Source organism: Chiloscyllium punctatum, chromosome 4 (assembly GCF_047496795.1).
Source record: "Chiloscyllium punctatum isolate Juve2018m chromosome 4, sChiPun1.3, whole genome shotgun sequence".
Classification (NCBI taxonomy): domain Eukaryota; kingdom Metazoa; phylum Chordata; class Chondrichthyes; order Orectolobiformes; family Hemiscylliidae; genus Chiloscyllium; species Chiloscyllium punctatum.
The window spans coordinates 6,256,763-6,271,138 of NC_092742.1; the positions used below are offsets into that span (position 1 = coordinate 6,256,763).

Here is a 14,376-nt window from a genome sequence, read left to right on the forward strand (position 1 = left end):
ACTTGCAGGGGCTGGTGTTCCCATGTATCTGCTGCTCTTGACCTTCTGGATGCAAGTGGTCTGCCTGTCTGATCAAAGTGGAAGCAGCTACCCTATCTGAGCAAAATTATCTGTATCTTTACAAGAGACTCTCACTTACTTTCCATTCTCAAAGAATGGGGAGAAACTGTCTCCCTTGGAGGAATGATCAAGAACCAGGGTGAATGGCAAAGAGGTGATGATGGCAATAGAAAAGCCTTTGTTTCACACAGTGAGTGGGTAAGATGTGGAATGCACTGCCTGAGAATGTGGTGGCGGCAGCAGCTAGGTTTGTTATAATGAAGTTGGACAATTATCTAAAGAGGAAATAGCTGCTGAGCAATGGAGGGGTGGGTGTGGGAGTGGGGCAAGTTAAGCTGCTCTTGCAGAATGCTAACATGGATACAGTGGGCTGAATGGCCTCTAAGTTAGAAGCATTTTATGAGTAATTGGAGCTGTTGATTCGAGGCACTGTTAAAGTCAGTATGTGGTGTTGAATTCTTTCCCACTCAGTGTGACATACAGCGATACTCGGATGTTGTGCTGTGCCCACTATCCCTCTTGTTCCGTGGAGAGTATTTAATCACTGCCTCACTGATGTGATACTCTGTCGATGGGAGATTCTGGGTGTGATTCCTGAGTCAGCTCCATTGAGCACTTCACCTTCTCATCCCTGATCATCACACAGATCTCTGCTGGAAAGCATGCATGACTGCAGACTGACTCCATGTCAGGGCTGAATGGCCTCCTGCTGTTCCTGTGGGTGTATAACAGTCCAATGGGTCTCAATGTTTAAAGTCTATTCACCAACCCGAAGTATTTCACAGTTGAGAAAGGAAGTGTTACAGTGAGGGAAGTGATGACCAGTATTTGCAAAGCAAGATGCCACAAACAGCAGTGCAATCTTTTCCATTTAATCTCTTTTCAATCATGTTTACTGGCGATAAAGATTGACCAGAAAACCAAAGAGACTGTCCTTGTCCTTCCACTGGAGACTGTGGTAACTTCTTGCATCAGGGCCTCGATGCTACCCAAAGGTTAGCATCTCCAACAGAGCAGCACTCCCTCAGTACCACCCTGGAAATGTCAGCCCTTTGAGTGGGTACTGACTGTATGGCCTTCTCTAAACTGGGAGCATGCTCCACCCTGAGACCAGGGTTAGTTATGGAGTTAAAACACATGGAAACTGACCCAGAGGGAAATGCAGTACTGCTGGATGCTTGGATTTATTTAATTTTTTTTGAAAAATATCATTATTTCCCACCAGTGACATTGTGATTTCACGGTCTTGCACACCAAAGCACATCAGCCGCATGGCCAAGGAAGTTGGTTTGTTATCCGATGAAGTGGAGCTGTACGGCAAATCGAAGGCAAAGGTGCTACTGACCACAATCAACCGGCTGAAGGACCAACCAGATGGAAAATACGTTGTTGTCACAGGGTAGAGCCAGCCTTTCTTAAAATTTTCCACTTCCAATATCTGTTGTGGTGGGGGTTAAGGAGGAGTAGGGATGAGGGTGGGGAGCAGAGGTGAAGGTGGAAGAGGAGTGGTGGGGGCTGGGGAGGAGTGGTGGGGGCTGGGGAGGAGTGGTGGGGGCTGGGGAGGAGTGGTGGGGGCTGGGGAGGAGTGGTGGGGGCTGGGGAGGAGTGGTGGGGGCTGGGGAGGAGTGGTGGGGGCTGGGGAGGAGTGGTGGGGGCTGAGGAGGAGTGGTGGGGGCTGAGGAGGAGTGTGGGGGTGGGGGAGGAGTGTGGGGGTGAGGGTGGGGAGGAGTGGTGGGTGTATCTATCTAAATGGCCAGTTTATATTACAGTATCACCCCCACACCCCTGGGTGAAGGCAAGAGCACCACCACGATCGGCCTGGCTCAGGCCATTGGAGCTCACCTGGACATCAATGTTTTCGCTTGTGTTCGGCAACCTTCGCAAGGCCCCACCTTTGGGATCAAAGGTAACCTCCCCCTCCTCGTGGGACTTTGGTGGGGTTCTGGAGCCGGTGGTCTAGTGGGTTAGCTTTATCCAAAACCCCAGGCTAGTGTCCTAGAGACATGGGGACATCTCTCGCTCTCTGGTGAAATTTGAATTCAGTACGAAAAGAAAACTGGAATCAAATAGCTAGCCTAATGGCCACTGTGTAACTGTTGTCAATTATCATAAAAACACATCTGGTTCATTGCCCTTTAGGGAAGGAAATCTGCCGTCCCCACCTGGTCTGGCCTATACATGCCACCAAACCCGCAGTAATGTGGCTGACCTACTCTGACTCTGAACGGGGTATTTAGTGATTGGGCAATTGATGCTGGGCCCAGCCAGTGACACCCAAGTCCCACAATCGGATTTTAAAATATAAAATGTAAGAAGTGGCTTGGTGTTGAGGGTGAATTGTGGCCTGGTTTGATGGTTTCGGAGATGGTTGGTGTATCCAGTGCAGTGATCCTGCTGTGAGCTTGGATAGTCAGGACGATGAGCTGTTTGGAGGTTTGTCTATTGTCTCCAATACCTTGACCTCACCTCTGCACACACACGCTCTCAAGATGTTCAGTGTCTCTTCAAATAAACCTTTTCCATCTTTGGTCAGTCATTGCCCAGGGATCCCCATGAATCGGTAATTGTTTCAAGGAGGCTTCAAGGATATCCGTAAGGGCTTTTCATCGTCCTCATCTTACCACAACCCAAGTAGAGGATTTGGTCCAGGGGTCTGGTGACAGGTTGTACCCAGCAGAGTTTCTTCACTGGAGACTCTTCAACCTCCATTCAATTCTGGACTGGCTGTTAAGTATGAATGCACTGAGAAACTGTACAAGAATACAACACCAGAGTGTATCAGGAGCAGTACTGGGAAGACCAACGCTGCATAACGATCAAACCCTGGATGCTCCCAGACACAGACCATTGTTGGTGGAATCCTGGCCAGATTCCACCATTAATCAGCTAACAGCCAAGATGGGTTGCTCCATGTAATAAAGTTTAAGTCACTGTTTCAGTCATGGCACAGAAACAGAGCCTTCAGCCCTGCTCGTCCATGCCAACTAAACTAAACTAGATCCATTCACCTGCATATGGTCTGCATCCCTCTCAACCCTTCTTAAACATGTAGCTACCCAAATGCCTTTTAAATGAAAATGAACCTGTTTAAAGAATATTTTCCTTCCATTCTGCGTGGATTAGCGTGGCTACCTTTGATGCATTCTTGTGATTATAGGCATCCTGTTTCCATTAATTGAAAGGAGAAAGTGAGGACTGCAGATGCTGGAGATCAGAGCTGAAAATGTGTTGCTGGAAAAGCGCAGCAGGTCAGGCAGCATCCAAGGAGCAGGAGAATCGATGTTTCGGGCATCAGCCCTTCTTCTGCCGAAACGTCGATTCTCTTGTTCCTTGGATGCTGCCTGACCTGCTGCGCTTTTCCAGCAACACATTTTCAGCTTCATTAATTGAAACACAACTTTTAATAAAATCGTGGTTATCCTGTATCTAACAAGGATAACCGGTTTAATAAAACCATGGTTATCTAGTAAACAAGGATAACAGGTTGCCCATTCAGGGTTGAGATGAGTAGAAATGTCTTTACTTTGAAGGTTGTGAATCTTTAAAATGCTGTACCCCGGAGAGCTGTGGATGTTCAATGATTGGGGAGTTGACGGTCTCGTGATATTATAGCCAGCCTGTTAATTCAGGAACCCAGGGAACATTCTGAGGACACAGGTTCAAATCCAGCCAAGGCAGATGGTGAAATTTGAATTCAGCAAATATCTGGAATGAAGAGTCTAATGATTGCCATGAATCCATTGTCGTTTGTCAGAAAAACTCATCTGGTTCACTGATGTCCTTGGGGGAAGGAAACCGCCATTCTTACCCAGTCTGGCCTACATGTGACTCCAGACCCACAGCAATGTGGTTGACTCTTAACTGCCCTCTGGGCAATTAGGGATGGGCCATAAATACTGACCTAGACAGCAGCACCTTCATCCTGTGAATAAATTTTTTAAAACTCATTGTTCTGAAGACAGATCAATAGATTTTTATATGCTGAGAGGACTGATGGTGTGAATATAGTGCGGAATGGTAGAGTGTTCATGGATGGGTTGTTAGATTGTAGGGACGTATGAATTAAGAGCACGTGTAGGCCAATCAGCCCTTCAAGCTTGCTGTACCATTCAGTATAATCACAGCCGATTTAACTGTGGCCTTAACTCCACACTCTCATTTAACTCGATGAACTTTGACTCCTGTGTTAATATGACATTGTCGAGTATGGAGCAGGCTCTGCTGAATTCTGTATCTACTTCTTACGGTTCATATACAGGGATGCTGCCTCAAACCCAGTGACCCAAAACCTGATATTATCCAAAAAACCTTTCACAGGCTGCACTGATACAAGGAAGTCGGGAGCAATGGATGAAGTATTAAATTCAGCTAATGAGACGTGAATTATTATTAGCAGCAACATGGCAATGTAGCTAACACATCCTGCAATGGTATCCGTAAGTTTTGTCATGTTCCTTATTCAGTGGATTAATATATTCCAATTTGGATTATGTGATTCACTCCAATCTTTGTTCAGAAATCCAGTACAGCTGAATCCTGAAACTGCCAAATTTGAGAATATGGAACTACGAGCATGTTAAAATAAAAACTGTAAATACAAATCGTTTGCTTGTTTATGATTACCTTGGGGCTTCAACGCTATTATAAGAGCTCTTGGTTGCATTTTATCTGTTCCAGGTGGAGCAGCAGGTGGTGGATATTCCCAGGTTATCCCAATGGAAGAGGTAACATATTACCCTACTGTCACACTGACTCGGAACTTGCCTTCTCTTTTAGCCTTGAAGCTAGAACTCTCAATCTCCTAGTTCAGTTTTTGTTTTAAATGAGAAAGATGTATAGAATAAAAGACTTTTGATTTTTACTAAATAGTTTTAAATTGTGACTGTTTGAAATTTGGCATTCTTGCGATTGTCCTGATGTATGTTTGGTGACATCGCTGTCTTTTGAACAGTATAAATGTTTTGTATATTTTTTTTAAATTTAGACCAATAAAAACATAGAAAACAGGAGCTGGGGAAGGCCATTCGGCCCTTTGAACCTGCTCTGTCATTCAATATGATCGTGGCTGATCATCCCTGAACAACCTTTTCCTGTTTTCTCACCATACCCTTTATTCTCTTTCGGTGTAAGGACTACACCTCACTCCTTCTTGAAAATACTCTGTTCTGATCGCAATCGCGTTCAGTGGCAGAGAATTTCACAGGTTCCCCACTCTCTGGATGAAGGTATTTTTCCTTATCTCAGTCCTAAATAGTCTCCCCCCTTTCATTAGACTATGATCCCCCGGTTCTGGACTCCCCAGGTTTATCCTTCCTCAGACAAGGAGACCAAAACTGCAGACCAAGTCCCACCAAGGCCCTGTATAATTGCAGCCAAACATCTGGTTCCTGTAATTTTATTTGTAACTATCTCTGTGTGTGGTGTAACTCGTATTTCACTCCTTCCTCCCTCCAGTTCAGAGCCCATCAGATAGCAATGACATTTTCATTTCAGAAATAAGCCCAGTGGTGTGCTTTTGCTAACGGGGAAAGTTACTCCTCTTGTATTCTTTGTATTTCGATAGGGTGAGGGTGAACTACAAGTCTCTTGTAGCTAGCAGGAAGTTGTGCTGTAATCCCCCGCCTATTACTGGTGCCTATCCTGAACTGACCTCAAAATAGTTGTTCCTGATCTTCCTCTTTGTGGAGTCACCTGACATTCTTCATCCTGATCACTGAACTTTTTCCTCCAGATATTGTCCCTTTTCTGTCAGACTCCCTGTTTTAACCTTTCATAGAGATGTCTAGCATGAAAGTAAACCCTTCGGTCCAACTCATCCATGCCGACCAGTTATCCCAACCCAATCTAGTCCCACCTGCTAGCAACTGGCCAATATCCCTCCAAACCCTTCCTATTCATGTACCCATCTGGATGCCTTGGAAATGTTGTAAATGTACCAGCCTCCACCAAGTCCTCTAGCAGCTCATTCCATACACACACCGCCCTCTGTGTGAAAAAGTTGCCCCTTAGGTCTCTTTGATATCTTTCCCCTCTCACCCTAAACCTATGTCCTCTAGTTCTGGACTCCCCCACCCCAGGGAAAAGACCTTGTCTATTTACCCTATCCATGCCCCTCGTGATTTATAAACCTCTATAAGGTCACCCCTCAGCTTCCAACGCTCCAGGGAAAACAGCCCCAGCCTGTTCAGCCTCTCCCTGTAGCTCAAATCCTCCAACCCTGGCAACATCCTTGGAAATCTTTCTGAACCCTTTCATGTTTCAGAGTGTCCTTCTGAAAGAAAGGAGACCAGAATTGCACACAGTAATCCAAAAGTGACCTAACCAATGTTCTGTACAGCCACAACATGACCTCCCAACTCCTGTACTCAATACTCTGACCAATAAAGGAAAGCATACCAAACGCCTTCTTCACTATCCTTTCTACCTGCAACTCTACTTTCAAGGAGCTATGAACCTGCACTCCAAGGTCTCTTTGTTCAGCAACACTCCCTAGGAGTGTCAGGTCCAAGCCCCCTCTCAACCCACCCTCCCCTCCCGGCACATTCCCCTGCCACCGCAGGAATTGCAAAACATGAGCCCATACCTCTCCCCTCACCTCCGTCCAAGGCCCCAAAGGAGCCTTCCACATCCATCAAGGTTTCACTTGCACTTCCAGCAATGTCATTTACTGTATTCGTTGCTCCCGATGCGGTCTCCTTTACATTGGGGAGACTGGGCACCTCCTAGCAGAGCGCTTCAGGGAACATCTCCGGGACACCCGCATCAATCAACCCCACTGCCCCGTGGCTGAACATTTCAACTCCCCCTCCCACTCCACCTAGGTTAGAAGTTCGGCACAACATCGTGGGCCGAAGGGCCTGTTCTGTGCTGTATTGTTCTATGTTCTATGACATGCAGGTCCTGGGCCTCCTCTATCGCCACTCCCTCACCACCCGACGCCTGGAGGAAGAACGCCTCATCTTCCGCCTCAGAACACTTCAACCCCAGGGCATCAATGTGGACTTCACCAGTTTCTACATTTCCCCTCCCCCCGCACCTTACCCTTGTTCCAACCTTCCAGCTCAGCACCATCCTCATAACCTGTCCCACCTGTCCATCTTGCTTCCCACCTATCCGCTCCACCCTCTTCTCTGACCTATCACCTTTACCCCTACCTCCATCCACCAATTGCACTCTCAGCTACCTTCTTCCCAGCCCCAAACCACCCCTCTGTCCCCATTTTTCTCTCCACCCCCGAGGCTCCCAGCCTCATTCCTGATGAAGTGTTTTGCCCAAAACGTCGATTTTCCTGCTCCTCAGATGCTTGCCTGACCTGTTGTGCTTTTCCAGCACCACTCTCTTAACACTACCTTAGGACCTTATAGAACATAGAAAAGTACAGCACAGAACAGGCCCTTTGGCCCACGATGTTGTGCTGAAACTTAATCCTAATGTAAAATATAGTAACTTAACCTACACACCCCTCAACTCACTGCTATCCATGTGCATGTCCAGCAGTCGCTTAAATGTTCCCAATGACTTCGCTTCCACCACCTCAGTTCGTAACGCATTCCATGCATTCACAACTCTCTGCATAAAGAACCTACCTCTGATGTCTCCTTTATACCTTCCTCCTAATATCTTCAAATTATGACCCCTCATATCAGTCAATCCTGCCCTGGGGAAAAGTCCCTGGCTATTGACTCTATCTATTCCTGTCATTATTTTGTACACCTCGATCAGGTCTCCCCTCTTCCTCCTTCTCTCCAGAGAGAAAAGTCCGAGCTTATTCAACCTTTCTTCATAAGGCAAGCCCTCCAGACCAGGCAGCATCCTGGTAAACCTTCTTTGTATCCTCTCCAAAGCCTCTGTATCTTTCCTATAGGAGGGCGACCAGAAATGGACATAATATTCCAAGTGTGGTCTTACCAGGGACTTGTAGAGCTGCAGCAAAACTTTGAGGCTCTTAAACTCGATCCCCCTGTTAATGAAAGTCGAAACACCATTTGCTTTCTTAACAACCCTATCCACTTGGGTGGCAACTTTGAGGGATCTATGTACTTGCACACCCAGATCCCTCTGTTTCTCCACACTGCCAAGAATCCTGTCTTTAATCCTATATTCAGCATTCAAGTTTGACCTTCCAAAATGCATCAGTTCACATTTATCCAGGTTGAACTCCATCTGCCATTCCTCAGCCCAGCTCTTCATCCTGTCTATGTTGCGCTGCAGCCTGCAGTAGCCCTCTATGCTATCGACAAAACCTCCAACCTTTTGTGTCATCTGCAAATTTACTAACCCACCCCTCCACCTCCTCATCCAAGTCACTTATAAAAACTACAAAGAGCAGAGGCCCAAGAACAGAGTCCTATGGGACACCACTCAACACTGACCTCCAGGCAGAATACTTTCCAACTACAATCACTCTCTGCCTTCTGTCAGCCAGCCAATTCTGAATCCAGATAGCCAAATCTCCCTGTATCCCATACTTCCTGACTTTATGAATGAGCCTACCATTAAGTGTATAAGTCCTGGGTGTAGGTTTGCTCGCTGAGCTGAAAGGTTCATTTCAAGATGTTTCGATACCATACAAGGTAACATCCTCAGTGGACCCCATGCGAAGCAATGCTGAAATTTCCTGTTTTCTATTTATATGTTTGGGTTTCTTTGGGTTGGTGATGTCATTTCCTGTGGTGAAGTCACTTCCTGTTCCTTTTCTCAGGGGATGGTAGATGGGGTCTAACTCGATGTGTTTGTTGAGAGTTCCAGTTGGAATGCCATGCTTCTAGGAATTCTCGTGCATGTCTCTGTTTGACATGTCCTAGGATGGATGTGTTGTCCCAGTCGAAGTGGTGTCCTTCCTCATCCGTATGTGAGGATACTAGTGAGAGAGGGTCATTTGTTTTGTGGCTACTTGGTGTTCATGTATCCTGGTGGCTAGTTTTCTGCCTGTTTGTCATAGTTCTTGCACGGTATTTTGTAAATGACATTAGTTTTGCTTGTTGTCTGTATAGGGTCTTTCAAGTACATTAGCTGCTGTTTTAGTGTGTTGGTGGGTTTATGGGCTACCATGATGCTAAGGGGTCTGAGTAGTCTGGCAGTCATTTCCGAGATGTCTTTCATATAGGGGAGAGTGGCTAGGGTTTCTGGACGTGTTTTGTCTGCTTGTTTGGGTTTGTTGCTGAGAAATCGGCGGACTGTGTTCATTGGGTACCCATTCGTTTTGAATACACAGTATAGGTGATTTTCCTCTGCTCTGCGTAGTTCCTCTGATGCAGGAAGCAATAATCCCAACATCAGATGACACGGTGGTGGTTCAGTGGTTAGCACTGCTGCCTCACAGCACCAGGGTCCTGGGTTCGATTCCCACCTGTCTGTGGAGTTTGCACATTTTTTTTTTAGATTAGATTACTTACAGTGTGGAAACAGGCCCTTCGGCCCAACAAGTCCACACCGCGCCCGCCGAAGCGTAACCCACCCATACCCCTACATCTACATCTACCCCTGACCTAACACTACGGGCAATTTAGCATGGCCAATTCACCTGACCTGCACATCTTTGTGACTGTGGGAGGAAACCGGAGCACCCGGAGGAAACCCACGCAGACACGGGGAGAACGTGCAAACTCCACACAGTCAGTCGCCTGAGGCGGGAATTGAACCCGGATCTCCGGCGCTGCGAGGCAGCAGTGCTAACCACCGTGCCACCCACATTCTCCCTGTGTCTGCGTGGGTTTCCTCCGGGTGCTCCGGTTACCTCCCACAATCCAAAGATATGCAGGTCAGGTGAATTAGCCATGCTAAATTGCCCACAGTGTTAGGTGTGTTAGTCAGAGGTAAAGATAGGGTAGAGGAATGGGTTCGGGTGGGTTTCTCCTCACAGGGCCGGTGTGGACTTGTTAGGCCAAAGGGCCTGTTTCCACACTGTAGAGAATCTAATTCACAAACGAAGCTGCATCAGAAAATTATTTCAACAAGCCAACACATCCTGCAGCACAGAGGAACTACGCAGAGTAGAGGAAAATCACCTCTACCATGTATTCAAAACGAATGAGTACCCAATGAACACAGTCCGCCAATTTCTCTGCAACAAACCCAAACAAGCAGACAAAACACGTCCAGAAACACTAGCCACTCTCCCCTACATCAAAAACATCTCTGAAATGACTGCCAGACCACTCAGACCCCTTGGCATCATGGTAACCCACAAACCCACCAACACACTGAAGCAGCAGCTAATGAACTTGAAAGACCCTATACAGACAATGAGCAAAACTAATGTCATTTACAAAATACCGTGCAAGGACTGTGACAAACAGGCAGAAAACTAACCACTAGGATATATGAACACCAACTAGCCACAAAAAGACATGACCCTCTCTCACTAGTATCTTTACATACGGATGAGGAAGGACACCACTTCGACTGGGACAACACATCCATCCTAGAACAAGCCGAACAAAGACATGCACAAGAATTTCTAGAAGCATGGCATTCTAACTGGAACTCTATCAACAAACACATCGAGTTAGACCCCATCTACCACCCCCTGAGAAAAGGAACAGGAAATGACATCACCACAGGAAATGGTATCACCAACCCAAAGAAACCCAAACATATAAATAGAAAGCAGGAATTTTCAGCATTGTTTCACTTGAGGCCCACTGAAGATATTACTTAGTAAGGTAACAAAATGTCTGGAAATGAACCTTTCAGCTCAGAGAGCAAACCTATATCCAAAACCTCAACCTGAGCTACAAATCTACTCAAAACTGTATAAGTCCTGCTAAGATTTGCTTTCCCAAAATACAACAGCTTGCATTTATCTAAATTAAACTCCATCTGCCATTCCTTAGCACTACTGTCTGTGTGAAATATTTGCCCCTTAGGTTCCTTTTAAATCTTTCCCCTCTCACCCTAAACCTATGCCTTCTAATTTTGGACTCCCCACCCCAGGGAAATGACCTTGGATGTTCACCCTATCCATGCCCCAGATGTCACTACATCCCTTATTTTTCCCCAAGTTGTGCACTTCCTTTAACTCTTTCCGTACCCTATGTCCATTTGTCTTTCAGTTTTTTTTAACTTGACGTGCTGGGAAATGTTTCTGACCGAGGAGCATGATCGGTACTCCAAATAGCTGTGGAGTTGAGGATGGTGGGGGTAGGGAGGGAAGGAGGTCTCAGTCCTGCTTCCTTCCTACGTTCTCTGATGGTGCTTGTCTCCTTGCAGTTCAATCTCCACCTGACGGGCGATATCCATGCCATCACTGCTGCCAACAACCTGGTCGCTGCTGCTATCGACGCTCGCATGTTCCATGAGGCCACGCAATCTGACAAGGTATCGTTACCTTTGAAGATTTCGCCTTCCGTCTTGGTGCATTTGGAAATGGCCTAACTATCCCCCATTCCTTTCATTGCAGGCACTGTACGACCGTCTGGTACCTTCCAATAAAGGAGTTCGGGCGTTCAGCCAGATTCAGCTCAGGAGATTGCAGGTGTGAGTCTTAACGTAGGACGAGGAGGAGTCCATTCAGCTCCACAGGCTCTTCTGCCATTCACTGAGATTGTGGCTGATCTGTGGCCAAACTCCGTTCACCAACGCACCTTTGCCCCACATCTCGAGATATTTGTTAATGAAAAGTATTAACACACTCCTGCTACCCAAGGGGAGGCAGTGGTATTGTGGTAGTGTCACTGGACTGGTAATCCAGAAGCCCAGACAATTGTTCTGGGGTCATGGTTTCGAATCATACAATCCCTGCAGTGCGAAAGCAGGCCATTCAGCCCACTGAATCTACACCAACCCTCTGAAGAACGTCCCACCCAGACCCACCCCATCCCCACATTTGCCATGGCTAATCCAGCTAATTTGTACTTCGTTGGGCTGTGGGACGAAACCGGAGTGTCCAGAGGAAACCCTCACAGACACGGGGAGAATGTACAAACTCCGCACAGACAGTTGCCAGCGTCCCTGGCACTGTGAGGCAGCACGGAGCCACCATGCTGCCCCAAATCCCACCATGGCAGGTGGTAATATCTGAACTCAGTAAAAATCTGGAATTAAAACTGGCATGTAACCACTATCAATTGTCAGAAAAAGCCACCTGGTTCACTGATCCCCTTTCGAGAGGGAAATCTATCCTTACCTGATCTGGCTTACATGTTATAAAGACCACATGGCAACGTGGTTGACCCTTGACTGCCTTCTAGGTAATTAGGGGTGGGCCTAGCCAGCAATCCCCACATCCCATGAACAAATTGTTCAACGAGTCAAGTTCCAATCAGGTAGGGGCTGTTTGTGCTAAGTTCCCCTGTGATTTGGGGGTAGTGTTGTGGGGTTAAAAAAAAAGTTCCTTGTGATAAGTCTGACTTTCCTTGAGGTTATTTTATGTTTCCATCTCCTGTTAGATTCCCCTGCTTTTTGGATCTTCTACCTCACCTCCATCTCCTCACAGTATATCCTGTGATTTCCTGATTTGTACCAGGTATATATTCATTGACTGAGCACAAGGTCAAGAATTGCTAAAGCAGAAAGTTCCTCTTGCCTTGATCCAACCGAACAAGGTTCAGCCTCCTGGGAAGGGGCATCACATAAACTGAAGCATTCACCCTGTTTCATCATCTGCCTGACTCAGCTGGTCTTTTTCATGAATTATGGATCTTAATCTGCAATTTCTCGTTCTCGTCCCAGAAACTTGGAATTAATAAAACTGAGCCCACTGCACTGACTGAAGAAGAAATACATCGCTTTGTGAGGCTGGATATTGAACCTGATACGATCACGTGGCAGCGAGGTAGAGAACCACTTTAACCTGTCGTGTGTTACAGCGCACCTTCTGAATATGCTTTGTGTTGTAGTGACTGTGATTATTTAACATACTTTGTGCTTTGAATGGTTTTCCATCTTCCTGAGACACCATTGCCCCTGCCAAACCCTTTCCAGTAGACTGCATTTTCCAGCAATTTTGTTTTTATTTCATTGATGCATCCCACTTCCCCCAAATCCACTTTACTTACATCACAGCCACTCCACCACAGGCCTGCTGATTTTAACTGTGGACTCCTTCCTATTAACTCCTGTCTATTTCCCATACGCTATCAGATGTTCATGCATCTTAGATGTTATTGCTTAGCCAGGTCTGTGTAACTTGAGCTTTCCCATTGTCCATTCAGATACATAGTTGACTCCTGCTCCAAGCCCAACAGTTTTTATTTTAACAGGGAGAGGGGCAGGGTAATGGGATAAGCTCATAGCTCTGGAATCACCTATCCACCCACATTCTTACTTCAAGCCACTCCAGCCCACATCTTTGAGCAAGCCTTTGGGTGGATTGGAGGTTGGTGTTATGTTTTGCTTTATAACCCTTTTTTAAAACTCCCGGGGATTCTTCATTACGTTTAAGGCACTATATAAATGCAAGTTGTTGTTGGAGATGACATTTGGAAATTAATCCAATATCTGGCCAGAGTTCTGTTCCTCCATCATTCTGCAGTGAGAACCGAAGTAGGTCATTGAGTTTGCCGTGCTGTTCAATGAGGTCATGGCTGGTCTGATAATCCTTGACTTCATGTTCCTGCCTTTTCCAAATAGTCCTTCATTCCCTTACTGAAAATCTGTCTGTCTCAGCCTTGAGGATACTTCAAAAACCCAGCCTCAGTAGTCTCCTGTAGTCGAGAATTCTGTAGAATCCTTACTCTCTGAGAGAAGAAATTTCTGTCTTAAATGTGCGCTCCATTATTCTGAGATTATGGCCACTGGTCCTAGACTCTACCACAAGGAGAGACAGCGTTTCCATACCTTTCCTCTCTAGTCCCCTAAAAAACTTCTGTGTTTCAATACGGTCACCTCTCATTCAAAACTCCAGTGAGTACAAGCCCATCCTGAACCTCTCTCATCGAACAGTCCCACCATATTTGATATTAACTTATCCAAACCACTGGCTGGCTGAGTGTTTTTTCACTGCTTTTGACACAGTTTTGCTTTCTCCTTGTCACTGATTCTGTGATGGTTAACCATTCATTTGTTCACAAATAACTGCTCAGTGGGTTTGGCAGCATCAGAGCTAACACATTTTTGGTTGATGCCTTTTGATCAGAACTGGGATGTGTTCATTTACTACGTTAGTGTCTCTGATACTCAGATTTTATGTTTTAAAGTGATGGATACAAACGACAGGTTCCTGAGGAAGATAACGATCGGCCAGTCCAGTACCGAGAAGGGATATACCAGAACAGTAAGCCTTCCATTTTCTTCCCTTGATCTCCTCGACCTCTCTGCTCTGAACGCCAGGTGAAGTGAGACCACGCTCATTCCTTGTGTTGTCCAAGCCCAGAT

General features: G+C 46.3%; 1 protein-coding gene across 2 annotated transcripts in view; it reads left to right on the forward strand.

Annotated features, from left to right (window-relative positions):
- mthfd1b (methylenetetrahydrofolate dehydrogenase (NADP+ dependent) 1b) overlaps positions 1-14,376 on the forward strand; it is a 96,820-nt gene that overhangs the window by 45,685 nt on the left and 36,759 nt on the right. For both annotated transcript variants that reach the window (XM_072568015.1, XM_072568014.1), the window contains exons 11-17: positions 1,286-1,459; positions 1,830-1,966; positions 4,738-4,784; positions 11,272-11,379; positions 11,462-11,536; positions 12,733-12,835; positions 14,199-14,275. In XM_072568015.1, the coding sequence (XP_072424116.1) occupies positions 1,286-1,459; positions 1,830-1,966; positions 4,738-4,784; positions 11,272-11,379; positions 11,462-11,536; positions 12,733-12,835; positions 14,199-14,275 (721 nt within the window). The remainder of the gene's footprint in view (positions 1-1,285; positions 1,460-1,829; positions 1,967-4,737; positions 4,785-11,271; positions 11,380-11,461; positions 11,537-12,732; positions 12,836-14,198; positions 14,276-14,376) is intronic.